The following is a 27,373-nucleotide window of genomic DNA, read 5'->3' as shown; positions in this document are numbered from 1 at the left end:
TACTGGCCCACACAGCAGCAGACCCCACAGCGCGAAGCCCCACAGCGCGAAGCCCCACAGCGAACTTAACTACACCCACGGAGCCTTAAATGCTGCCAAGAGTACCGCCCCGCGGCCATCGCTGGCCATCGCTGCCCAGCGCTGCCCCTGCCCGGCGTGCCCGTCACGTGGCGGCGCAACCCAATGAGCGAGGCCCACGCAGTCCAGACAGCCGCATGCGCTCACAGAGCCGCCGCGGTACGCTGGCGTTAGTGCCCCTCGAAGGTCCGGACCGTAGGGAATAAGGGTTCCCACGGAGCATTGTTTCCGAGCTAGGTCGCGGGAGCGTGTCCTGATTGGCTAGTTCTGGAGGCGGGGAGGGGACCTATTTGAGAGAGGGACCGCTTCCTGAAGCTTGAGGCAGGAAGTTATCTGTTCTTCGGAGTCCTGTGGAGAAAGTCTTCTCTGCCGCGCTGGTGGCGGCTAGGGCTGGAAGTGGCGGGGTGCCGACCATCTGTCCACACAGCACCACGGCCGCCTCCTCCAGCCCCGAGCCCGGCGCGGCCGCCCCGGGGGCTCCTCCGGGATCCCTGAAGCGGCTCCGAGGGGCGCGTCCCCAGGCGTCGGTGCCGGCTCGGGGACTGGCTGCGCTCTTGAGCGCTCGGGGCGGCAGTGGGAAGGACCCCCGCCTCTCCTGGAAGCCCAAGGCCCGGGTCCACAGCGCCCGCCTTGGACCTGGGACCCGACGGAGCCAACACGCTCAGCCCCGGCCCTCCGCAGGCGGGGCTCTGCCTCGTCTCTGACATGTCGCCCACTCTCTCCCACAAGGACAACAGTCGGCAGCGGCGGCCAGGGACTTTCAACCACGTTCTGGACATGAAGATCGGCCCCCTGCCGCCAGGCAGCTGGGAGGACAGCCACCCGGCCTCAGCGGGCGGGGAGGGGGACCGGGAGGCCCTCCTGAGGGACCCCAACCCCGTGGACTTCCCCAAAGCCCCGCGCGGCTGCCGGGCCGAGCTCAGCAGCATTCTGCTGCTGCTGTTCCTCTACGTGCTCCAGGGCATTCCGCTGGGCCTGGCGGGCAGCATCCCGCTCATCCTGCAGAGCAAAAACGTCAGCTACACGGACCAGGCCTTCTTCAGCTTCGTCTTTTGGCCCTTCAGTCTCAAGTTGCTCTGGGCCCCGTTGGTGGACGCGGTCTACTTTAAGAACTTCGGTCGGCGCAAATCCTGGCTGGTCCCTACACAGTATATATTAGGACTCTTCATGATCTACTTGTCCACCCAGGTGGACCGTTTGCTCGGGAACACGGACGGTAGGACCCCCGACGTGGTCACTCTCACCGTGACGTTCTTTTTGTTTGAATTCTTGGCCGCCACTCAGGACATCGCGGTGGATGGCTGGGCATTAACTATGTTATCCCGAGAAAACGTGGGCTATGCTTCCACCTGCAATTCCGTGGGCCAAACCGCTGGCTACTTTTTGGGCAATGTTTTGTTTTTGGCCCTTGAATCAGCCGACTTTTGTAACAAATATTTGCGGTTTCAGCCTCAACCAAGGGGAATTGTTACTCTTTCAGGTAGTGTATTTAAACCATTTCGCTGCTAAGTTTATCTTAGGTGTCTGGGTCCCTCGGACAGTGTGTTTGACGTCGCAGGGAAGCTCATTATTTAATTTGCTGGAAATCTTCGCGGTAAATTACTCGAGGTGTGTTTTCTGTCCGGTTAAAGCGGGCTTTGAAAGTACAATAAAGCCGAACGACTGCTGTACAGCAGTGGTAGTTGATCAGTACCCTACAGTGAATAGGGAGAAGCGACCCAGAAAATAACAAAACTCTCAGTTTAGGGACCCACGGGCACTTGCTTGAGTCACAGATGCACATTTTTTTTTTTTTTTTTTTTAAAAGGCTAGCTTGTGGGCTCACATTTTTACCTTTGGGTTTTGTGGGATTGAGATTTCCAGCTCCATTCAGATCCATTCCCACCCCAGTCTTGTGCCGGTTGTCCTCATCTAGCCTTCTGGTGAATGGAGCAGGGTTGTTAATTCATTCACACAGCATTGAGTCGCTCATGTGACAGGATTCAAAGGGCCTCCTGTGAATAAGACACAGTCCCTGTGCCAAGGAATGGAGAGATGGTCCATTTTAGGGAGCCTAGAGTTGCCAGCCATTGACTGCCTGCTGGAGTTGGGCATTGCATTGCAGATAGCAGTTATTTTGTTCTTTGCTGGATTTTTGTTTAGACTTACTTAATCTTTTGAATAGCTGTTTTAGTAACTATGGAATTTGAACTTTTTTCTCCAGTAGATTCTAAAAATAGTTTACTTTTTGGTTTAACTTACCTGTAGGGGGCTTCTATTTTGGGGTTTAAACATTTTAGTTTTATTCTCCTTCAATTTTTTTTCAGTGGATTTTTTTGGTGAGGGGCAGGGGACAGGGTTTACACGTGTTAGGCAAGTGCTGTACCACTGAGCTAAGTCCCTTGCTGTAACCAATCATTTTGAGGAACTTAACAAGAAAAAATCATGAAACAAATGAAATTGTTTAGATAATTAAAGAAGAGTTAAACATACAGGCACTGTTTAGAAAATCTATTAAAAGGAGGCATAATTTTTTAAAATTTTGAATATGTTCTGTGTTTACAAAGTAGTACTTGAAAAAGTAAATTTAGAACAGAAAAGCTAAGATGAGAGTAGAACCCTTTAGACACAAAGCCTTATTAGGCTGAGATTGGCTTTTTTTGTACCTTTAGGGATCCAGGATAATCCTGAACTCAAGAAATAGGCTTTCTGGTTAAAATACCCCGTGGAGTCGCTGCTCACCTCATTCATACAATCAAAGAGCTCCCTGGACACTGAACCTCTAAAGGGAAACAGTCTCTCCTGGAGCAGAAGCATTGGGGTTTGCTCCGGAGCATAGTATAGTTGAGCAAGGGACTGGGCCAGGCCCCAGCAGCACTGCTACTTGGGAGGAACCACTTCACTTTTGTATTAGTTATTAAAAATACAATTCAGATTCTTTGGTCAGGTTCCCCCAAATTCTTCTGAGGTGTCCATGTTCAACTGCTTGAGCTTTGTTTTGGCAACCCCCTACCCGAAGTTGCTTATAGGCTGTTCTTCACCTTGTTTCCAAGGCTGCAGAGCAGAAAGTAGACTCTGTTTTGAGGAGGTGGAGTTAAGTATACATTTATTTTTTACTGTGACTTGTTCAGGACCACATTTTACAGAATGCCTTGTTTCCTTTATTGTTTCTGGAAAGGAAAGTTCTATTAAAATTGTTTTGTTTGAACATAGAATAGTTTTTTTAAATTATGGTTTATTTTGAAAATTTTTGAGTTTAATTCAAATATGCCAATACCTTCCAAAATAAGGTAATATTCAGAGACAATTGTTCTGATCAGATGGCTTAGAGAAATTTCTGGAATATTCACATTCAAAGATTCCTTATTAATGAATGTCTGACTTAAATCTAACCAAAAACTGCAACATTATTCTTTGTACATTTTAATTATATAGTGTTAACAAGCTTAGTTGCAAATAAATTACTTAAGCTATTTGTTTAAAAAAAAAAAAAAAAAGAAAGAAATAGGCTTTCTGGTTTTCAAGAATCCTTAGAGGCAAAGAGAGACCTTTCAAGCTGCAAGAAATGATGAAAGTAATCCAGAAGAACATAAAGTTTTATTACTTGAAAAGTTCATATATTTCATTCATATATATGGAAACTGAAGTCAACTGATTAGAGATAGACATGTACTGGTAGTTTGTTTTCTGAGTCCTTATCTGGTGCTTTTCCTATAGTTGGTAGGATAGCATTAGGAAAAACCTTGAAACCTAAACATAATCATTTGCTGACTGGACTTTCCTACCAGAGAAAAGCAACACTGTAATTCCTGATGTCTAAACACTGTAAGTCCTGATATCTAAACAACCTGCTGTGGAGTGCCTTATTCCAGAAATGGCAGATTGAAGTTTTTGTGTTAATTTTTTTAACTGTCTAGGCCATTTACTCCGCACTAAATGCCAGTTTGGTGCTATCCAGGTGGTAGGTGTTATGATTTAATAAAACCCGGGAATTTTCTGTTCCCAAGGAACTCAGTTTATAGTGAAGATTTGTGAACCAAAATGATGAAGTGGGTAAATGGATAATGTAAATGAGTCAACTGAGTTGGTGCGAGAGTTTATGAATTGGAGGGGACAATGATGACATGAAAACCCATGCCCCTATAAAGGTAAGAGTTTCAATTCCAATAAATTGTTTTCTTGTGGCAGTAGGATCCCAGGATTACTAGATCTTATATATATTCAAGAAAAGCTGGAAATTCCCTTTATGCAACTAGGCCTTCTTTTTAGAATTGAGGCAGGACTAATTGGCCCATTACTAAATAGACCAGTTATATATACGGAAGTACATCATTTAGCATCCACATCTAAGGTTAAAACATTACCTTATGTTCTCATAAAGGCAAAAGTATACAAATGGAGAACAGATCTGTAGTTTTTAGCTTAGGGTTGTGGGTGGGGAGAAGTTAGGTAAGCATTAATGGATAGCATGAGGGAGTTTGGGAGGTGATGAAATTGTATCTCCCCCAACCCCCCATACTGGGGAATGAACCTAGGGGTACTGTACACTGAGCTACATCCCAGCCTTGTTTTTTTTATTTTTTGTTTTTGGTATTTTGAGACGGGGGCGGGGGGAGTGTCTGTAAATTGTCCAGGCTGAACTCCTACTTGTGATTCTCCTACCTCAGCCTCCGAAGTAGCTAGATTATGGTTGTGCACCACTATACCTGGCCTCTTCTGTATCTTGATTATGGTGGTAGTGATTTGAAATCTCTGCATGTGTTAAAACTCACACAGCTGAACACCTAAAAGTTCAATCTTTAAGTTATTTATTTATTTATTTGGGACCGGGAATTGAACTCATGGGCACTGGACCACTGAACCACATCCCCAGCCCTGTTTTGTATTTTATTTAGAGGCAGGGTGTCACTGAGTTTCTTAGTGCTGAGGCTGGCTTTGAACTCATGATCCACCTGCTTCAGCCTTCCAAGCCACTAGTATTACATGCATGCACCACTGCGCCTGGCAAAAGTTCAATTTTAATGTATAACAGTTTAAAAGTACCATTTATTTTTTAAAACATTTAGAAAACAATTCATTATCTTAAAAGCTAATGTCATTCAAAGTATGATGATATAAAACCCTTGTGTTTAGCTCCCTTTTTGTCTTCAATGGAACAAGGTAATCAATCTGGTGGATCTTTTTGAACTTATTTTCAAATCTTGGGGCCCAAGTGGTAAAGTGAGATAAATGGAGGAGTGCTGGGGTTAGACTCAGGGGAAATTAGATATTAGAAACCAAAAACCCACACCCCAGAAGGAAAGTCTTAAAACTTTTTTTGTTTAAATACAAAGAAAAGAAGAAATGATATTGTGTGTTTTCTTGATCAAGAACTAGAAAATGCTTTTGTGTGGTTAGTTCATTTACAAAATACACTGTAAATTTAAAAATTATTTGTCTTATATCAGTTTGAATTTCACTTCTAATGTTGAGAATTATTTAGAGGCAAATTGTATTAGCCTTTACTATATAACTTTATCAGTGTAAGAATCACAGTGACTAATTATAAGCAGTATCCTGCTTTCATGTTTAGTGTACTAAAAAACTATAATCTGAGATGGCAAAATAGACTTATCTAATACAAAGAGCTGTTCTGTTTCTAGAGAATTAAAAATGTAAAATATAAAATCCCTAATTTTACCATTCTTTAGACACAATTGTGAATAAATCTTGCATTTTATACTTGTTCTTTAATTTCATTCTTTTCCTTCCTTGGGAATACTGTCTCTACTGGCTAAAATTCAATGGTCATTCATTAAACTGTAGAATAGGTGATTGCAACATGCCTAGAGGTTTCTAACTTTTTTGTTTGAATTCTAGCACAATCTTAGAACTTTCACCTATATAAACTTTCCACATATTTTTTAAAACTTATATTCAAATAATTATAGATTCACCAGAAATTGTAAAGAAGTTTTTTAGAAAATCTCATGCACCCTTCTTGCTTCTTCTTGTCAACATTTTACACACCTATAGTATAACATCAAAACCAATAAATTGATGTGGATACAATCTGTAGACCTGGTTCAGATTTCACAAGTTAAGTATGTACACACTAGTGGGGGGTGTGTGTGTGTGTGTGTGTGTGTGTGTTTAAGTGTGTAGTTTTGAGCAATTTCATCCCATGTCCAGACTTGTATACTAACATTATAATCAAGGTTACTCAGCTGTGATGGTTCCTTATAGGATTCCTTTATGTTGCCTCTGTAACTATCCATCTCTTCCTCTCCACCCATCCCTAAATCCTGGTAGCCATTAATCTGTTTTTCATCTTTATAATTGTTATTTCTTAAATGAAATCATTCAGTATCCTTTGGAAACTGACTCTCTTCATTTGGCATCATTTCTTTGAGGCTTCTCGAAGTTGTATGTATTAATGGTTTCTTTTTATTTCTGAAAAGTATTTTATTTACTTTTTTTTTTTTTTTAAACAGTACTTGAAGTTGAACTCAGTAGTGTTTTACCTCTGAAAAACATCCCTAGCCTTTGTCTCTTTAACTTTTTTGAGGCAAAGTCTCATTAAATTGTCCAAGCTGTCCTTGAACTCATGATCCTCCTACCTTAGCCTCCCATGTAGCTGGGGTTACAGGCATGCACAACCATGTCCTGCAGAAGTATTTGTTAGACATGCCACAGTTTTTTTTAGTAACACATTTATTGAAGGAGTTCAGTTCATTTAGTAACAGATCTATTGAAGGAGTTCTTTCTAGTTTTTGACTCTACTCTCTGAAAATAAGTCTTCCTTTCCCTGGGAAAAATGTCTAAGATAACAGGTGCTGGGTTGTATGGAAAGTCCATTTTTAGTTTTGAAAGGCCTTGTTTTCATAGTAACCATGCCATTAAATCTTCCTGCCAGCAATGAATGAGTGATCCACTTTCTTTCCATCCTTGCCAGCATTGGTGTTCTTGTTTTTTCTTTTGTTTTAGTTGGTCTGATAGTTACATAGTCTGTTAATTTTATAGCACAATATAAGTTGTAATAAAATAAAATACTGGAGGGTCTGGGGTTATAGCTCAGTGGTAGAGCACTTGTTTCACACGTGTGAGGCACTGGGTTCGATCCTCAGTACCACATAAGATGAATAAATAAAGTATTGTTTCCATCTACAACTAAAAATATTAAAAAATAAAATAAAATACTGGAATAATTACATGAATACTATCTGAAGAGGATGAAGTTGCCAAACTGCAACTGCTGATTCCAACCTTGAATCTTGATGTGATGTGAGTGCCAACAGTTTTATAAATCTGACTTCAGCTCAAAAGATTGAGGGATGTCATATTGTACAAAGGTTGTAAAAGTTGATGCAAGAACCTCCTGTCATAGCTTCAGAATAGAGATGTATGTTTTTAGTTAAATGAATTTTGTGTCTGGCCAGAACAGTGATTTACTGACATGTATTCAGTAATAAAAGCACCAGAGTTAAGGTGACTTGGAAGCATTGAGTATATTGGCCTCTTAGCCTCAGTCCTATGTGGTAGGCTGAGTTTGAGTCTAGTGGAATAACATGCCCCTTAATTGAAAGCCAGCTGCTTCAGTTGGTGCTTGACTAATGAAATAACAATCTCTTCTACCTCTGGAGGAAAACCCGACATTCTTGGAATTAATGAAATAACATGTGATTGCATAAGTTGTACCTTCCTGCTGGATTAAGAAATATAAGAAATTGGGATGATTTCCAAATTAACCTTGTATTTACCCTTTATTTGAGATACATGCTGTCTTTTAAAAACCTAACCCCCCAAGTAAGAGGAGTACCTTGTATAAGCAAAACAGTGTGTTGTTTGTTTATTTGTTTGGCATTGGGGATCCAACCCAGGGCCTTGTGCATGCAAGGCAAGCACTCTGCCAACTGAGCTATATCTCAAGCCCCAAGCCAAACAATGTTTTGTGTGAGTTCTCTTCAGTGGCTTGGCTATTTTGAGCAATGTTTAAGGGAGAGATTTGTGGAATAAAAGAAAGGTCTATTTCTGCTAAATATCAGGTGAGGGCCCAGGGTCAGACTATAATATTATTGCTTCAGTTTTCTCTGCTGTGAAAATGAGAGCCTTGAACTGGTGGGTATCCAGACCCTTCATGCCCTGACTGGTGGAGTAGAGCATTACCAAAACCAAGAAAGTGAAAGGAATGCCTGACTGTTTATTTAGATCAGAAGTTATCAGGTTGCTTTCCTGCCATTGGCTTCTGAAGGACTGAAGTTGATTTCTGAATTGTTAGAGCTGGAGGGAGGGAACCTGACCTGAGCCAAGGCAGGTTGTATCAGTCAGTGCTGCTTATTTTTTCTCTCTCCCAATGGTGGAAGAGTGATTCTACACCACAAAAGTCCAAAGTTCTCAATGAAAGCCTTTAAAACTTAAAGTTTTTTCAAAGTATAATGTTTTATCATAAATCTTGGAAATTTTCCTTCTCCAATATATTGTTATTGCAGTATTTCCCTATAAATTATTGAGAAAGCTACATGTGGGTTTGTAGCTCATGCCTGTAATACTGTGGAGGCTGAGGTAGGAGGATCTCAAGTTCCAGGTTAGCCCAGCAACTTAGCAAGACTCTGTTCTCAAATAATAAAAAGGGCTGGGAGTGCCTCCTGGAATCAATCCCCAGTACTCCTACCCACACAAACAAATAGAATGAATTCTTTAGGAAGTTTGTTTATTCTACGGATTGGCATTCCCTTTGGCATACCACCATATGGAGAGGAGGAGATGGGGGGGTGCGATACAAGTAGCCAGTTTAAAGAAGTTCGGTAGCATCCATGTTCCAGACCTCATGGTTGAATTAACTAAAATGTATACCTGTTCTTTTAAGGGTATCTGGCTGGTAGAAAAGAGTCTCCTTGCTGTGGGTATATCTGAGCATCTGGTCAAGTAATGGAAACATTCTTGTTTTGAGACTAGACCTGAGTTTGAATCACACCTCTGGCACGTATGGTTCATGATCTTGTTTGTTTACAAAGTAGGAATAATATATTGTCTGTCTTGGTCAGAGGTTTTTAAAATTTAAATGAGATATCCTTGTTTTTCCCAGTGTTTATGTAATAGACACTCAGGTGCTAGTTTTTGTATGCTTTTGGTCTCTGATGAATGTTACATGCTCTTAATTTTTGCATTGGTGGGTATACTAGGTAAGATCTTATAGCTACTTTACAGGTCTTTGTTTAAAAATCATATTTATGGAACTTGAACATCATCAGCTTTGACATCTTGATCATATGTTTATATATCAATGTTTTTGCTGATAAAATGCATGTATCAAAATTAACCAAATTGTTAATATGCAGTATTTATATATTTTCAATAATGATATGTCTTTACAGTGATTGTTATATCATGCTATGGATGTTCTCTAACATCAAAGTAATATGAATAAATAATGATTTGCTGGGCATAGCGATGCAGCCACTTGGGAAGAGGATCCCAAATTTCCAGGCAGCCTGGGCAACTTAGTGAAACCCTGTCTCAAAATAAAAAGTGTTGGTGGTATATATAGTTCAGTGGTAGAGCATTTGCCTAGCATGTGGGAGGCCCTGGATTCCATCCCCAGCACCACAAAAGGAATCAATAAATGAAAGGAGAAATACATGAATTTTAAAATAAATAATCTAGTGGTCATTATTTAAAATATTTATATATGAATATATTTATATTCATAAACTTCTGGGAGAGGCTAAACTGTTCATTGGCTATTGGTTTTTTTGCTCTTGTTTGTATGAGGTATGGAAAGCCCTTGAATTTGGGCTCTAAATGATCCATTGTCAGTACTCCTTTCGTGTGTACTGATATTTTTTCCTCATAGCACAAAGAAATTAAGAATAAACTTAGCTGCAAGCTTTACTGAAACCTGTTTGATCTTATTCCACACCTGTAATCCAAGCTACTTGGGAGCAGAGGCAGAAAAATCACAAGTTCAAAGCCAACCTGAGCAATTTAGCAGAACATTGTCTCAAACTAAAAAAAGGGCTGAGGATGTGGCTTAATGGTAGAGTGCTTGCCTAGTATATGTGAGGCCCCTATATTAGTTCTTGGTACTGCCAAAAGAAAACAAAAAGAAGAGAGGAGGAGGAGGTGTTTATTTCCCCTAGAGAAATAGAACTCTTAAAGTAGTATATAACTGGAAAACATTTTTTTAAACAATTTTTATGTCAATTTTATTGAGGTACAATTAACATACAGTAAGACTTGCCAATTTTTTTTTTTTTTTTTGTGTGTGTGTGTATGTGGTACGAGGGATTGAACCCAGGACCTTGTGCATGCGAGGCAAGCACTCTACCAACTGAGCTATATCCCCAGCCCTGGAAAACATTTTTAAAGATTTATATAGAAATTACTAATTGGAATTTCTAGTCACAGTGAAAGTATTATGTATTTTTTTCAGAACTTAACAGCTTCTGAATTGCTGGGATTACAGGTGTGCTCCACTGTGCCCAGCTTATTTTGAGACTGGGTCTCTCTAAATTACCCAGGTTGGCCTTTAATTTATGATCCTTCTTTCTCTGGGATTATAAGTATGTACCATCAAGCCTTAAGAAGATTTTTAAAAATTTTTAATTTATTTTTTCCCCACATTTTTTATTAGTGTATTATAGTTGTACTCAATGATGGGATTTATTGTTACATATTCATACATGCACACAATATAATAATAAACATCAAAAACATTGGACAGTTTAGAAACGAAAAATCTAATGTAAATAACCATCAGTTGCTTATTGTCTGCATTGTTGTAATGTAATAAAGAGCTGAAATGGTATGTGTAAGTATAACTGATGAATCTTCTGGGATATGAAGAACATCTCCTACCCCCAGCCCTGTCCTTGTTTTATTCAACTCAGTCAAGCTTTTTCCATGGTAAAGTCTTGCATGCCTGTTCTGGATCTGGGTATTTTAATGCAGATTTAGCAGAAGTAGGACTGTTACTTGTTGTGCCTCATGTGGGGCCTAATAGATAGGCACCTATATCACTTGATTTTTTAGAAAATTAAAAAAATTTTTTTTTAGTTGAGGAAAAGTTGTAAACAGAGTTATTTAGCATCAATGAAGTTATGTCATTTCAAAAGTTAATTACAGATTTAAAACATTCTTAATTTCAGATTTTCTTTTTTTCTGGGGAACTATATTTTTAATAACAACGACATTAGTTGCCTTTCTGAAAAAAGAAAACAAAGAAGTATCGGTAGTAAAAGAAGAAACACAAGGGATCACAGATACTTACAAGCTGCTTTTTACAATTATAAAAATGCCAGCAGTTCTGACATTTTGCCTTCTGATTCTAACTTCAAAGGTAAGAAACTGATAAAGCAAATGTACCATTCTATTATAATTACCAATATCAGGGAATAGTTTCAATAACTTTTCATATAAGTTCCTTTTCACTGCCATTATAATTTAACAACAAAAAAGAACATTTTTATTAAATGTATTTTAAATGACTTAATGAGGTTATCAAATATAATTTCAAAGTAAGATAAATGTTTTGGGATCTTGAAAAGATTTATGTCAGTGTGAAGAACTGCTGATTTATTTAATTAACAGCATTAATGCTGGGAGTAGAAATGAATGCCTTAAAAAAGCAATAGTTGGGCTGAGGTTGTGGCTCAGTGGTAGAGCGCTCACTTAGCACGCGTGAGTCACTGGGTTTGATTCTCAGCACCACCTAAAACTAAAATAAAGATATTGTGTTCACCTACAACTAAAAAATATATATTTGAAAAACAGCAATAGTTCTGTACTATTATAACAAGTATACCATTAATTCTGGGGTAGTGAAATTATTAACTGAGTGTGTTTTACAAAGGTGTGGAAGTGTTTGAATATTAGAAGCCTGTTTAAAAATCCATTGGATTGTTTTTTAAAATATTGAAAAGAAATAATCATAAAATACATGAGATTACTGGTGACTTAGTCTGTTAAATGTCTCTGTTTTATAGTTCTGAAATATTTTTACGACATGTTAAAAGAAAGGTAAGTATAGTTTATTGGAGGGAGCTTTGCTACTGGAGGGATTAATATTCCTTAAATCTGGAATCTTACAGAATTTTTTTTTTCTCTGTACTGGGGATTGAACTCAGGGGCACTCGACTACTGAGCCACATCCCCAGCCCTGTTTTGTATTTTATTTCGAGACAGGGTCTCACTGAGTTGCTTAGTGCCTTGCTCTTTGCTAAGACTGGCTTTGAACTTGCGATCTCCCTGCCTCAGCCTCTTGAACTGCTGGGATTAAAGGCATGTGCCACCATGCCTGGCAAGATTTTTATTTTATCTATGTAAACCTATCTTCATAAGCACTTTACTGCTATCTTTTGATCCCTCTAGAGGTAATATTATAGCTTCCTTGCTTTCTTCTTGTTTTTTGTTGTTCTTTTGTTGTTTTCCACCATACAGGGGATTGAACTAGGTAGGGTTTCCCACTAGGCAAGTGCTCTATTTCTGAGCTACATCCCCAACTCTTTTTTTTAAAAAGCTGCTGCTTCTTTTTTTTTTTTTTTTTTTTTAATTTATGGTGCTGGGGATTGAACCAAGAGCCTAGAATATGCGAGGCAAGCACTCTACCAACTGAGTTATATCCCCAGCCCTAAAAGTTTGGTTTTGAGACTGGGTCTCATTAAGTTGCTGAGGCTAGCCTTGAACTTATATTTCTCCTGCCTCACAACCTCCAGAGTAGCTAGGATTACAGGGTGCACCACCATGTCTGGCTTTGCTTTATTTATTTATTTATTTTTGTTTTAATTAATTGTACATCATAGGATTCCCTTTGATACATTATATATGATGGAGTATAATTTCTCATTCTTCTGGTTACCTCGATGTATTGACTTCTTTTTAATGGACATATTGGCATTAGTAATGTGACGACTTTTTAAAAATTTGTTTAATTACTTACACAGGATAGCAGAATGCAGTTTTATTCATTGTACACAATTGCAGCACAACTTTTCATTTCTCTGGTTGTACACAATGTAGTGTCGCACCATATGTGCAGTCATATGTACCTAGGGTAATGATATCCATTTCATTCCACCATCTTTTCTGCCCCCATAACTCCTCCCTATCTATCCCCTTTGCCCAAAGTTCCTCTAATTTTCCCATGCCCCATTCCCTTTATGGATCAGCATCCTCTTATCAGAGAGAACATTTGGCCTTTGGTTTTTTTGGGATTGGCTTACCTTGCTTGGTATGATATTCTCCAACTTCATCCATCTACCTGCAATGCCATAATTTTATTTTCTTTTAATGCTGAGTAATATTCCATTTTGTGTGTGTGTGTATGTGTGTGTGTATATATATATATACACACACATACAGACACACATACATACATACATACATACCACGGTTTCTTTATCCATTCGTCTATTGAAAGGCATCTAGTTTTTTTCCCTCAGTTTAGCTATTGTGAATTGAGCTGCTATAAACATTGATGTGGCTGCATTATTATAGTATGCTGATTTTAAGTCCTTTAGGTGGAGGTGGAGGAATGGGATAGCTAGGCCAAATGGTGGTTCCATTCAAAGTTTTCTAAGGAATCTCCATACTGTTTTCCAGATTGGTTGCACCAATTTACAGTCCCACCAGGAATGTATGAATGTGCCTTTTCCCCAACATCCTCACCGACATTTATTGTTGTCTGTATTCTTGATAATTGTGACTTCCTTAACAAAAGACTCTTAAAGTGCAAGAAATAAAATCAAGAATAAATAAATGGGATGGACTCAAACTAAAAAGCTTCTTAGCAAAAGAAACAATCAATGAGGTGAAGAGAGAACCTATATTTTGTGAGCAAATTTTTGCCACATGCACATCAGATAGAGCACTACTCTCCAGGATATATAAAGAACTGAAAAAACTTAACACCAAATAAATGGACTAAGGAGATGAAAAGATACTTCTCAGAAGAAGCTATACAATTGATCAACAAATATACAAAAAAAAAAATTCAACATCTCTAGTAATTAGAGAAATGCAAATCAAAACTACTCTTTAAGATTTCATCTCATGCCAGTCAAAATACTTTTATTTTAAATAGTGAGTTTTTTCTCCTCTTTAGTGATAGGGAAAGAAAGTTTAGAAAATGCTGAAAAGTTCAAACAAGATAACATTACCTAAGTAATCATTTAGAAATTAATATTTCTGTGCATATCTGTAATCCAGTGGCTCAGGAGGTTGAGGCAGGAGGATCAAAAGTTCAAAGCCAGCTTCAGCAACTCAGCAAGACCATAAGCAATTCAGCAAGACTCTGTCTATAAATGAAATACAAAAAAGCTAGGGGTGTGGCCCAGTGGTTAAGTGCCCCTGGGTTCAATCGCGGGTCCTAAATAAATATTTTTGGCATGTTTTCTTTTAGCCCTCCTTTTTTTCTTTCTCCGTATGTGTGTACACATATGTGTGTATAAATACATTTCATATATATATTTACACATATACTTTAAAAGTAGAATTGGATCATTGTAATTTTTTAATCCAAAATATATTACTGTATCATTAAGTGGTTTTTGAAAGCATGCTTTTTATAGCTACAGAATGGCTGTAGTGATATCAGTTTGTCCTAATCCACTCAGTCATTTTTCTGTTATATATTCAGTTTGTTTATGTTTTTTTAATTATAAAATGCACCATTTTTGTGTTTTTTTTTTAATTTGGTGTTCTGAATATTTTTTCTAATATTCTTCAATGGGCAGCTAGTAGGTCAGAGAATGTGATTACTCAACTGCTTTGCAGAAGGTTGTACTAATTTTTACTGTTCCTAGCTATGTGTAAGGAGTTGCTTTAAAACTATAGATTTATTTTTCTTGCTTTTAAGTTGTATATATAAATGGACTGTACAATGTGTAGCCTCACGTCTAATGCTAGTGTTCTTCAGCTCAACACAATAGTGCAATATGTGCAGTTTATTCATTAATATGTATTTATTTTTTATACTGGGAATTGAAGAAGGATCCTTTACCACTGAACTCTTCCCAGCCCTTTTTATCTTTTATTTTGAGTTGGGGTTGCACAAAATTACCCAGGCTGGCCTTGAACTTTTGATCATCCTGCCTCAGCCGTGCAAGTCACTGAGATTTCAGGTGTGCACCTCTACGCCTGTCTTTGTTGTTGTTGTTGTTTTTAAGAATTAATCTAACTGCATCATCCCCCCTCCAATTTTATTCACTCTCTCAATGACATTACAGTGAAACATTAGATGTCCTTAGGAGCTTTGTTGTGATCTATTAGAAATCATCAAAAATATATACATGTGGCAGCAACACCTCATTTCAACTGGACTTCTTGGAGTTAAAGTTCTTTCTTTTAAACTTAAAATATACAATTCAGTAAGTGTGAATTTTTCTTTTCTTTATTTTTTTTAAGAGAGAGAGAGGTTTATTTATTTATTTATTTTTTAGTTCTCGGCGGACACAACATCTTTGTTTGTATGTGGTGCTGAGGATCGAACCCGGGCCTCACGCATGCCAGGAGAGCGCACTACCACTTGAGCCACATCCCTAGCCCAAGTGTGAATTTTTCATACTGTTTATTGTAACAGATTGGACTTTTTTGAAGTGGAGACTTAATTATAATCAGAGCCATGTATAATTACTACAGATACTAAATTTTCTGTTGTTTTTATTAAATATTATTAGTAAAACATAGGATCAACTGTGTCTTATATAAATTGATTGTTGTGCCAGATATAATAACATACTTACTTGTAACTGTTGTGGGTCAATAATAAAATTGAGGTTTCTTAAAGAATCTGTACTTGGAAGAAAGTATTTCATGACAAATTAAAATAACTTTTTTTTTTCCCCTCCCCAGATTGGTTTTTCAGCAGCAGATGCAGTAACTGGACTGAAATTGGTAGAAGAGGGAGTACCCAAAGAACATTTAGCTCTACTGGCAGTTCCAATGGTTCCTTTACAGATAATATTGCCTCTGATTATCAGCAAATATACTGCAGGTCCACAACCACTAAATGTATTTTACAAGGCCATGCCCTACAGGTAAAAATGAAAACCTTTGTAAAGGTTAAAATGGGAGCATTCATCAGTATCACTGATATGAATTTAGCATGTGTGGGAAAAGGCTTGAAAAGCATCTTTCATGTCAATGTCATGTATATGCACTTTCATCTCTTCAACGGGTTTCAGATACAGCCGTCTTCCATATGATAGGCACGTGGATTTCTGTTTGTGTTTTTTAATCTTAAATGGAAGTCAACTCAATGCTCCTTTTTTTGTAGATTGCTGCTTGGATTGGAGTATGCGCTCCTGGTGTGGTGGACTCCTAAAGTAGACCACCAGGGAGGATTCCCTCTGTATTACTACGTCATAGTGCTGCTGAGTTACGCCTTACACCAGGTGAGCTTTCTGTGGTTTTCCCAGGAGGTGAGCTGTTCTGTGCCAAGTAAAGAAGGTATTTTTCTTTAGCTGCCTTAAAATATAATACATGTTATTATTTCAGCATGGGTCTCACACTGAAAAAATTAGTTGATTGTGAATTTTAAAACTTAAAAGTTTTTTTTTTGCTGGGGATATAGCTCAGTTGGTAGAGTGCTTGCCTTGCATGCACAAGGCCCTGGGTTCAACTCCCAGCACCATAAATAAAACAAAACAAAACAACATAACTGATAGCTTTTGATGTAATGAGAGTTCTGTTCATGATAAGGAGCTTCTTATTTATTCATTGATTCATTCATTTATCTTTTAAGAAAGATGTTGTTTGACTTTATATTTTATTAGAGAGTTTCCTAGAGTATAGTCAAAGAAATTCTGATAACCAGATACTTTAATGGGGAAAAAGGCACAAGGCCAGATAAATTTGAGAAATGATGTACGACATTTTGGATCTGATTCCAAAGCCAGTTAATTTTACTCTTTCTAAGTATTCCTGTCTGTCCCTAGATTTGGGTTCTTTCTTTCTTCAATTTATAATATCTTTTCTTTCTGAAAGTATTGAAAACTAATGATGGTCACTGGATTAAAGGCACTAGGCTATGGTTTAGATTCTGTATTGAAAGTTACTGTTTACTCTGTGATTTTGGAAGCTGCATGTTGAGCTTGGTTTTCTTGCTTACTTGTGTTTGTAATCCCTAAAAGAAGCTATCTCCTTTTTGCTCTAGCCTTGCCTAAGCTTCTGTTGCAGAATGAAGTATTTTGTTCTGAATGCAAGTGATTCAAGTAAATGGCAGAGCCCCAGCAGTAACTTTGGAACTCAACACAGTTATTGCTAATATATATTTCAAAGTCGTTGTTTATTTTTCAAGGAACCTTGTCTAAACCCTTTCAAAGTTAAATTTACTAAGTTCTTAATGTAGTTTTTAACAAACACCTAAAAATATGGCTACCAATTAAGCTCAGTAGTGTTGCTTTTTGCACACAGTTAAATCATTTAGGAGAATTCCAGTAGTGGATCGTGTTAGATAGTTTGCTAAATCATTGAGGTCTGGCTAGACTTTTTTTTTTTTGTGTGTGTGTGTGTGTGTTTGCCCATACTTAGTTAATGCTAGGCACATATGTATTTTAAAAGAAGTGGCTTATTTGTTTTGTGGTGCTGGGGATTGAACCCAGGGCCTTGTGCATGCAAGGCAAGCACTCTACCAACTGAATTATATCCCCAGCCCAAAAGAAGTGTTTTAGCCTGGGTGTGGTGGTACACACCTGTAATCCCAGTGATGTGGGAGACTGACGTAGGAGGATCACAATTTGAGGCCAGCCTCAGAACTTAATGAGACCCTGTTTCAAAAAATAAAACAGAGCTGGAGATACAGCTCATTGGTAAAGGACGCCTGTGTTTAATTCCTAGTACCTCCTATCTCCAAAAAGAAGTGTTTTAACTCAGTCAATGCTTCACTGTGCAGATAAAGAAAACCTATGTTGTTACCATCCCAAAATTATTTGTTTGACTTTAGATTTCATTAGAGACTTTCCCCAAATGTAGTCAAAGTAATTCAGATAACCAGATGCTTTTTGGGAAAAAAGGTACAAGACCAAGTAAGTTCAAGAAATGATGCATACCAATTCTGTAGTAAATAGTGCTTTACTCATCCTTCAACAAATATTAAGTGATCACTGATTCCATGCCAGGAACAATTCTTTTTTTTTTTTCCTGGTACTAGGGATTGAACTCAGGGGCACCTGACCACTGAGTCACATCCCCATCCCTATTTTGTATTTTATTTAGAGATAGGGTCCCACAGAGTTGCTTAGTGCCTCGCTTTTGCTGAGGCTGGCTTTGAACTCAAGATCCTCCTGCCTTAGCCTCCCAAACTGCTGGGATTACAGGCCTGTGCCACTGCACCTGGCCCAGGAACAATTCTTAATACTGAATATAGCTAAGAAAATCATGCCAAAATCTTGCCCTTAAGGAAGTTATGTCCTAATGACAATCAGAAAGCCTGCAGTGAAAGGAACCTTTTAAATGTCGTATAACTTGCTGGGTGTGGCAGCACTTTCCTGTAATTCAAGTGACAGAGGCAGAGGCAGGAAGAGCCTAAGTTTGAGACCAGCTTTAGCAACCATCTTAAAAAAGAAAAAGGGCTAGGGATGTAGCTTAATGGCAAAGCACACTGGGGTTAATCCCCAGTACAGATGAATGAATGAATGAATGAATGAATAATGTAATGAGTCTCAGTGTTTCAAGGAATATTCTTAGAAACAATGTTTCCATCTTCCTAAATAGAGGGTTTATTTAAGCCTTTTAAGTTCTGTTTGCTTTTAGGAAGGTTTTCCTCTTTAGTTTTTTTTTTTTTTAATATATTTTTTATATATAGTTGTAGATGGACACAATACCTTTAATTTAATTTAATTTTTTTAATGTGATGCTGAGGATCGAACCCAAGGTCTCGCACTTGCTAGGCAAATGCTCTACCACTAAGCTATAACCTCAGCCCTCTCTTTAGTTTTTTATACAAATTTTGAAATGCTATTTTCCTTCTGTGTGTGTATAGGATAAAAAAAAAAAAAACTATTTATGTTTCTTTGAGTGTTTACCTGTATAATACATGTATGTGCATAAATACATATATGCACACGCATAACAAAATAGTATGTATTTAGGTATAGAAATGACATTTTGCTGTATGCATCCTTCAGTGCACCCATCACTTTCTGTGTTGTGCTTCCTGGACTGCTCATGGTGGAGTTAATCTCTCATGTTTGTACCCTAGTGGTACCACGTGTGCACTTCTGTGTACAACACTGCACCTTACCACAGCTGTTGATTCTGTTTTCCCATCTGTCATACATTCTTCAGGCATAAAAGGACTGTTTCTTACTTGTATTGCCATAGTCTTAAAGCCTGGCTTATAGTATGTGCTCAATAAATGTTTGTTGAATTGAGTTCAGTAAAGATAATGAAAATTAGTTTTCAGGATCATGATTTTGATGGTGTTTGGTTTGGTTTTGGTTTGGGGATGTGTGTCCGGCACTAGGGATGGGACTCAGGACCTTACACATGCTAGCTAAGCAATCTACCACTGAGTTATATTTCTAGCCTGATTTTGATGTCCTTAATTTGGATCATAGCTTTATAAGTAAAATTATAGGAAATATGGGTGCTGTGTAGAGGTAGAGCATGTGCTTAGCATGTTGGAGGCTCTGGGCTCAATCCCCAACATACTGAAAAGTTTTACATTTTTCCCTAGATTACATTGTACAGCATGTATGTTTCTATAATGGCTTTCAACGCAAAGATTAGTGATCCACTTATTGGAGGAACATACATGACCCTTTTAAACACTGTGTCCAATTTGGGAGGAAATTGGCCCTCTACAGTTGCTCTTTGGTTGGTGGATCCCCTCACAGTGAAAGAGTGTGTAGGAGCATCAAATCAGAATTGTCGAACACCTGATGCTGTTGAGGTAAGTATGCTTTGATTTTTAGATAATATTAAACTAATATTAAGACATAACTTTCTCATTTTCCTTTAGAAGTACTGTGTACTACATCTTTTTTTAAAAATCACATTTGCATGTAGTTTCTAGAAAATGAAATGGAGGCTGAGGCAGGAGGATCCCAGATTTAAAGCCAATCTCGGCAACACAGTGAGGCCCTAAGCAACTTAGCAAGACCCCATCTCAAAATAAAAATGGGCTGGGGATGTGGCTCAGTGGTTAAGTGCCCTGGGTTCAATCCTTGGTACCAAAAAAAAAAAAAGGAAATTTGCATATAGTTCATCTGTCACAACTTATGTAACAATTTCTGACAGCCAGACTACATCACTTTAAAGATGCTTCTCAGCAAAGAAGGGACAATCTCTCTCCCTCTCCCCACCATGAGGGTAACGATCCTATACAGTGTTGAGTAAATGCATAAGTAATAGCTAAGTTTTATTATAATAAGAAAGGGAAAAATTCACTGGCTATTCATATAACAATTGTAGCTAAAACTGAATGGTGAGTGGTTTGTTGATAAACTATTTCAAAGTAGCATTAGTCAGCTTCTAGAGTAAGTTCATTGAAAACTTCTTCACATTTCCAGATATGAAAAGCTTCATTTTGAAAATGAGTATTGCTTACAGCAAGAACTGAAAATTGTTTTTTAATCCTGTTACATTAGCATATTAGCATAATTAGCATATTAACATTTTGTCATTTGAATTGAATGAAATATTGAAATGTTTTATCAAAATGTATTTTGATTAATCCTTTTAATTAAAAAGTAGAAACTTTAATTACTGGCTTCCTTCCATTTTGAAATTGTGGAATACTCATGATTATTTCTTTTTTAACAGCTTTGCAAAAAACTTGGCGGCTCATGTGTTACAACACTGGATGGTTATTATGTGGAATCCATTATTTGTGTTCTTATTGGATTTGGTTGGTGGTTCTTTCTTGGTCCAAAATTTAAAAAGTTACAGGATGAAGCACCATCTTCATGGAAGTGCAAAAGAGGCAATTAATGCACACGCTATTGGACATTCTAGAAGGTAACCATAGTTTAGTTTTAATTCAGAGAGCTATGATAATCAGTACACAGGAGTATAAAATAATATTTTAAGCAAGGAAATTGTTAATATAAAATGCCAAATGTTGAAAAGTAGTAACTTTATGTATGATCATTTTTTTTTCCTTGTCTTTTCAATGTATTTAAAGTTTTCTTAAGGTCAGGAAATTGGTTCGGAAACAGCTACTCTGGCCTTTTTTATTTGATCTATGTCTTTTTAATTTACTGACCAAAGCATGTTTTAAACTGCATTGCAGTAGTCTTCGGTGGAAACCATGCAGTCAAGTATTGTTCTCAGTACCTGTCATTGAGCTGTATTTAAAACTGCAGTATAGCATATTAGATGGAAGAGAACTTGGTATTCAGGTTTTAACTACAATTAGTTTGATTTGTTGGCAGTTAAAGTCTTACTCGGAATTATAAATTGGTTAAGTTTTATGTGGAATTTGCTGAGAATATAGACTACTGAAACATTATTTAATTTAGTTTTTTTTTTCTTACCATATCTACATTGTTCAAATGAATCTGTGTTAAAAATGACTATTTTAAATGTATTTCCTGCTTTTGTAAGCATTAAAGATTTATAAGATTATTCAGACTATTTTTTATAAACTGAAAGCTATGATTTTTAATTTATTGATTTCTCCTGTTCCTACCCTGATTTGGGGGAAAATATTTTGATTCCTTGTTAACTTTTACCCTAAAGATTAAATATTTTTGTTTGTCACAAGTGCTTCAAGGCACACAGACAGCTAATGAGGGGATCAAGTTTAGTCTTGTTTGTATGTTCATGGCGAAGTTTTGAAAATAAAAATTAAATATTATTGTTCCAGTAGTTTTTTTTTTTTTTTAATTACCAAGAGGGGGAAAGACAGTAAAACTTTACAATTAACTGAAATTTAAATGAGTAATATGTTTTAAAGAGACAGAGACATTTTGTGCCTTTGACAAATAATGTGGTAGGAGAAAATTGAATGTTTCTTAAGCACTTTACTAATAAAAAATATCTCATAATTACTTTATGCCAAATCAGGTACTGTATTTTCATTTATTAAAATCTTATTTGTGCACTGTAGTTACCAGTGAAGAGTTGCTATTCCAGAAGAATTAAGCTCTAAGTACATTAGTGATTTCCAATCTATAATGTGCACCCAGTGATAAGGTTCTTTGCATATTTCGTGTTGGGTTGATACTCTAACTCTTTAGAAATTACAAAATTTCTATAAAGGTTAGGGCAAATAGATTGGGTTATAAATCTTAATACTTTTATGTTAGTAGGAAAATATATACTAACTCCTGATTTTGTTAATTTTATGACATAGGTTGAATTTTAGAAAGGGGTTTTTATAAGTAATGGAGGATAAACTGGGTGGGATAAAACAGCACACGCTGAAGAAAGATGGGGCGGTGGCCTCTAGAACGCATGCATTGCCATTGGAAAGCCTATATTGGGCATCACAGTCAGATCCTGAAGAATCACCCGGAAAAATACCCACCCTGGAGGCAAGAAGGCTACACAAAGCCATGGACTACAGACAGTACTTTGTGACATGGTTGTCCATTATTATGTATTATAATCAAAATGTTTACTTAAATAAAGAAAAATCCACTAAACTATCACATGTGAAATGTATTTTAATTTTTAATTTGTGGATTAAGAAGCTCAGATTTCTTAATATTCATATTGTTTTGCATTACACTTTCATAGTTTTAAGTCTATATATCTTTAATGACTTGAAGTTTTAAAACATCTTAAGCCTTTATAAGGTGAAAGCCATTGATTGCATTTGTTCTAGAAATGAACAAAAAATTATTTTGAATAGTCTTGGGTAATTTGGGTACATGTTTGTAACGTATACCAAAAATGATTCATTAATAGTTACATAACTATTAACAACTGTGTTGTGTACATTGATCACAAATAGCATTTTAAAATAAATGATCTACCTGAATCTCATTGTAAATGAATAGTACTAGAAAATGCTACCTTATTTTTATGTTTATTTTTTGATTGGTTGATCCTGCTAATCAGATCCTGCTTTCAAATCTGGACATTACGCCCTCCAGCTGATGCATTATATGTTGACTGGCTAACTGTGGATTGAATAGATCTCTCTTTTTGTCAGTTTCTCCATATGTGCATTGCTTACAATCTGAATACAGCTGAATTTGAAAAATTCTTATAAATTAGCTAAGACTAAAACTGAAAAACTCTGTCCATTGTGAATATTTTAATTTTGGGCTTATCAGTTGCAAAAAGTTTAACACCTCAGCAGATTTCTCTAGAACTTTTTTATATTAAACTTTTGAAATCTAATCTGCAATCTAAAACTCCTATTGGATTTTATCCATTTATTGCAGGGTTTTTTACCCTAAACAGATGTCAGTGGGGCCCTGAAGCCCTTGAATTGCTTACAAATGTCTGAATGTGTAGTTTTTAATTTTCATGGATAGAACTTTTGTTAAAATCTTGAATGGGCTGCAGTCCAAAAATGTGTAATAGCGTTGGCCTTGATTGTGGGCTGCACTGTGAAGCACAATCATAAAACTGGAGTAATAGCTGTGAAGTTGCTTAAATCATCTTGAAAAGAATATTAAGAGAAGAGCTGTGATGAAAACCGGAAGGTGGCTGCATGGGTAGTGCTGAACTTGAACCTTGAAAGGCTGAGAGCAGATGAGGCACTGCCGCTGGAAGAAAGGACACAGTGCTGGATGATGTCCCACAATGCATCTCCTAGCCATTTCCCCTTTTTTGCATGTTGCTGTATACTAAATGATTGAATCATTGTTTCACATAGCAGATGATCAAATTTGTTTTTGCATTTTGGGGAATCATGTTTTCCTAAGTAGTTAGAAGAGTGAGTAAAGCTGTGAAGCACAGGCCCTGCTAAAAATGAAGAAATGCATTATGTTGTGTCCATCTATACCAAAAAATAAATATTAAAAAAAAGAAGAAGAAACAACCTCTTGGGAACATCCCATGCAGATTTCCAAAGTATTTTTTATCATAGTATTAGAGAAAGAAAATAAACTTTAAAATAGTTCCATTATAAGTAGGATCAACATATTTAATAAAAACCATTTTAGTTACAGAAAAGGTGATATTGTATATTGTGGCTACTGGGACTTTTTTAAAACCCATGTTTTTATTAGATAACAAGGCACAATATCCTATTAGAAGATATGAGATACTATAATACAGCATAGTATTCTGTTCCATTTCAGTTTATATGCTTGAATTGACAGTGCTAAATTTTTAATGCAATCACTGTTTGATTTGGGACTTCCACTTAATACAAGTAAAAACTGATGTTAGGATGTTCATTTTACTCCACTAATTTGTTAGCAAAGATAGAATAGGCAAAGAGAGCTAATTTTTGTTCCTAGAATTCTGTTCTGGTGGAAGCAGGTTCTATAATAAGGACAGATTAATGTGCAGAACTCTTCCTTAATCAAATAGGAAATTTGTTTAATTATTGGGTTATAAAAGTTGCCTTTAGGAGATCTGTTTGTTTTATTGTAGAGGAGGGGAGTAAACAATATATAAGAGAAAATAGATTTATGTAGCAGACTGAAAACTTATAATAATTATATACACTCTTTAAAAAGTTTTTGCCCAAGTATATAATTAAAGAAATGTTAAAATATTAGCAATGTTAATTTGCACAACTCATGATGTTTTGAATCATTTAGAAAAAGGTTCCTTGGCACACATCTGTAATCCCACTACTTGGGAGACTAAGGCAGGAGGGATCATAAGTTTAAGGCGAGCCTGGGCAACTTAGCAAGACCCTGTCTGTCTCAAAATACAAAATAACAAGGGTAGGAGTGTAACTCAGTGGGTTCAATCCCCAGTATAGTAAAGAAGAAGAAGAAGAAATGTTGAATAGCTTTTTATTGTCAATATAGGCAATACAGGGGCTGGGGATATGGCTCAAGCGGTAGCGCACTCGCCTGGCATGCATGCGGCCCGGGTTCAATCCTCAGCACCACATACAAACAAAGATGTGTTCGCCGAAAAAACTAAAAAATAAATAAATATTAAAATTCTCTCTCTCTCTCTCTCTCTCTTTAAAAAAAATATAGGCAATACAACTTTATAATAATTTTTTTTGTGAAAAATAATGATTAACCACAAAGCAGTCTTGGTGACAGGAACAAGGAGAAGGTATCAGTACATTTCATAGGGAATTGTTGTAAGTCTCTTAAAACTTGATACCCTTTTCAGTTACAGTGAATCAATCACTAACAGAATATAAATATTAAAGCTTATTCTTATTTTCCTTGAAGTGACCTTAAATGTTGAGAAAGTTTCCTTTTATAGTCATAGTTGTTGAAATAGATATTTATCACATATACCTACAAAATTAGGAAAACATGAAATTAGAATAAAAGTAGATATCTTAAAAAGTTAATTTGACATATTTGTTAAATTTTTATATCTATTGTCCTCAGACATTGTCTTGCAAGAATTAATATAAGGGCTGAGGGTATATATAGCTCATAAGTATGGCATTGCCTAGTATGCGCAAGGTTCTGGATTTGATCCTCAGTACCACACACACATCAAAAAAAGAAAAGACAAGACTCCAAAAAGTAAAATAATATTGAAGGCTGTCATTATTGAAACCTTTATGAAATAGTTGCACCCATGTAGAGTTTGAATGAAATGTGTAGCACACAACCGTTTGTATTATCATTTTGAGATGATCTAGCATTAGTCTCAGTAATTTTGCATTGTTTTTTAAGTGTATTGAGTATATGTGAAATATTGTTATGTTTGGTTGATTTAATAAAAGACCATGCATTAACCTTTGATATTTATGCAGTATTTTAGTATTTGGAGTAAATTCTCCAGATTTTTTACATGAAGGATTATTTAAATGTTCAAAATGATTGTTCCACAATCAGTCTCTAAAAATAAAACATTAGGGGCTGGGGCTGGGGCTCAGCTGTAGAGTGCTTGCCTAGCATGTGCAAGGAGTTGGGTTTGATCCTCTGCACCACGTTAAATAAATAAATAAAAATATTCTGTCCAATTACAACTAAAAAAAATTAAAAAAAATAAAACATTAATGAAATATGTTTTTATTTGTAAGTAATAGCTAGGTTTACCTTAACATTATTTATGTTAAAATTGCTGTAGATTGGCATTATTTAATTAGGACCAACTACAGTAATTTCAAGTGATATACAGTTAACCATCATTTTTTCCTTTTCTTTTTTTTTCTTATGAAGCCATCCTCAGCTGTTGTTTGTTATCTGTCATTTATAACCTGAGCAAATGGAGGGCAGGTAGATATATGACACTTTCCCTTTAAGAGGAGATGATACATGGGTAATTGGTTTTATGAAGAATTTCACTGAGGTATTTTATTACAAAATCTTTTATTTTTGAAACATTTGTATTTGTATTGGCTCCTTGATTACAATTTTAAAGGAAAGTGTGGAAATGTAGAGAAAATATATTTCTATAGTTAGCTTTCTAAGCAAATTTTAACTTAGGGACCTGTGCTGAAAGAAAGGTCTTTGAAGTTAGATTATGACTGAATAAATAAAACAATCCAGAACGAATTCATTTGCTAGGGCTGCCAAAACAAAATACGATAGACCAGGTGGCTGAAACTATGGAAATTTTTTTTCTGGAGCTGGAAATCCAAGATTATGGTGTCAGTGTCAGCAGGTTGGGTTTCTCCTGAGCCCGCTCCGTGGTTTGGAGAAGACTGCCTTTTCATTGTCCTCACCTTACCCTTCCTCAGTGTGTTCGCATCTCTGGTGGTATCTCTTTTCTTACAACAGTCATATCAAGTTAGAGCCCTACCCTAATTACCCCTTAGAGGCCTTATCTCCATCTACAGGGTGATGGGAGTTGGTACAGGAGAATCAACAAGTTCCAAGTCAGTCTTGGCAATTTAGTGAGACCCTGTCTCAAAAAAATATAAAAATGCTGTGAGTATAGCTCAATGGTAGAGTACCCCTGTGTCCAATCCCCAGGACCACAAAAATCATTGAAAAAAAACTAGACCCACACAAATGTAGTCAGTTGGTCTTTGACAAAACAGAAAGACAATACAATGGAGAAAAACCATGCTGGAACATCTGGACAGCCACACGGGAAAAGATTGTGGAACAGTCCTTACACTTCTCACCAAAATTGACTCCAAATGTATCATAAACCCAAATGTGAACACAAAATTATAAAACTCCTAGAATGTAAGAAGTAAACATCTAGATGACCCTGGTTAGGTGATGACTCTTGAGATAAAACTTGAACACAATCCATGAAAGAAATGATTGAAGATATTTTGGTTCAATTGTGCTGCTGTAACAAAATTCTATAGCTGGGGTAATTTATAAACAAT

General features: G+C 36.8%; 1 protein-coding gene across 2 annotated transcripts; it reads left to right on the top strand.

Moving 5' to 3' along the window:
• Positions 1–406: 406 nt before the first annotated feature.
• On the top strand, positions 407–22,628 carry Slc33a1 (solute carrier family 33 member 1). Of its 2 annotated transcripts, XM_027933943.2 has the most exons (6): positions 407–1,558; positions 11,184–11,374; positions 15,886–16,070; positions 16,310–16,427; positions 19,712–19,927; positions 20,800–22,628. In XM_027933943.2, the coding sequence occupies exons 1-6, from the start codon at positions 784–786 to the stop codon at positions 20,965–20,967; spliced, it is 1,653 nt and encodes a 550-aa protein (XP_027789744.1). In that variant the 5' UTR covers positions 407–783; the 3' UTR covers positions 20,968–22,628. The 2 variants fall into 2 exon arrangements, with proteins under 2 accessions (XP_027789744.1, XP_027789746.1); XM_027933945.3 differs by lacking the exons at positions 11,184–11,374; positions 16,310–16,427.
• The last annotated feature ends 4,745 nt before the right edge of the window (positions 22,629–27,373 follow it).

The sequence above is a fragment of the Marmota flaviventris genome, chromosome 8 (genome assembly GCF_047511675.1).
Source record: "Marmota flaviventris isolate mMarFla1 chromosome 8, mMarFla1.hap1, whole genome shotgun sequence".
Taxonomy (NCBI): domain Eukaryota; kingdom Metazoa; phylum Chordata; class Mammalia; order Rodentia; family Sciuridae; genus Marmota; species Marmota flaviventris.
Note: the sequence above shows the minus strand (reverse complement) of the source record. Positions and strands in the feature narration are given on the sequence as shown.

Bases quoted from the DNA above. Each gene is read 5' to 3' on its own strand.
- Slc33a1 (XM_027933943.2), top strand. From the start codon at position 784: ATGTCGCCCACTCTCTCCCACAAGGACAACAGTCGGCAGCGGCGGCCA. The intron at 11,375-15,885 runs GTAAGAAACTGA...TCCCCTCCCCAG, and splicing joins TTCTGATTCTAACTTCAAAG to ATTGGTTTTTCAGCAGCAGA. The intron at 16,071-16,309 runs GTAAAAATGAAA...CTTTTTTTGTAG, and splicing joins TACAAGGCCATGCCCTACAG to ATTGCTGCTTGGATTGGAGT.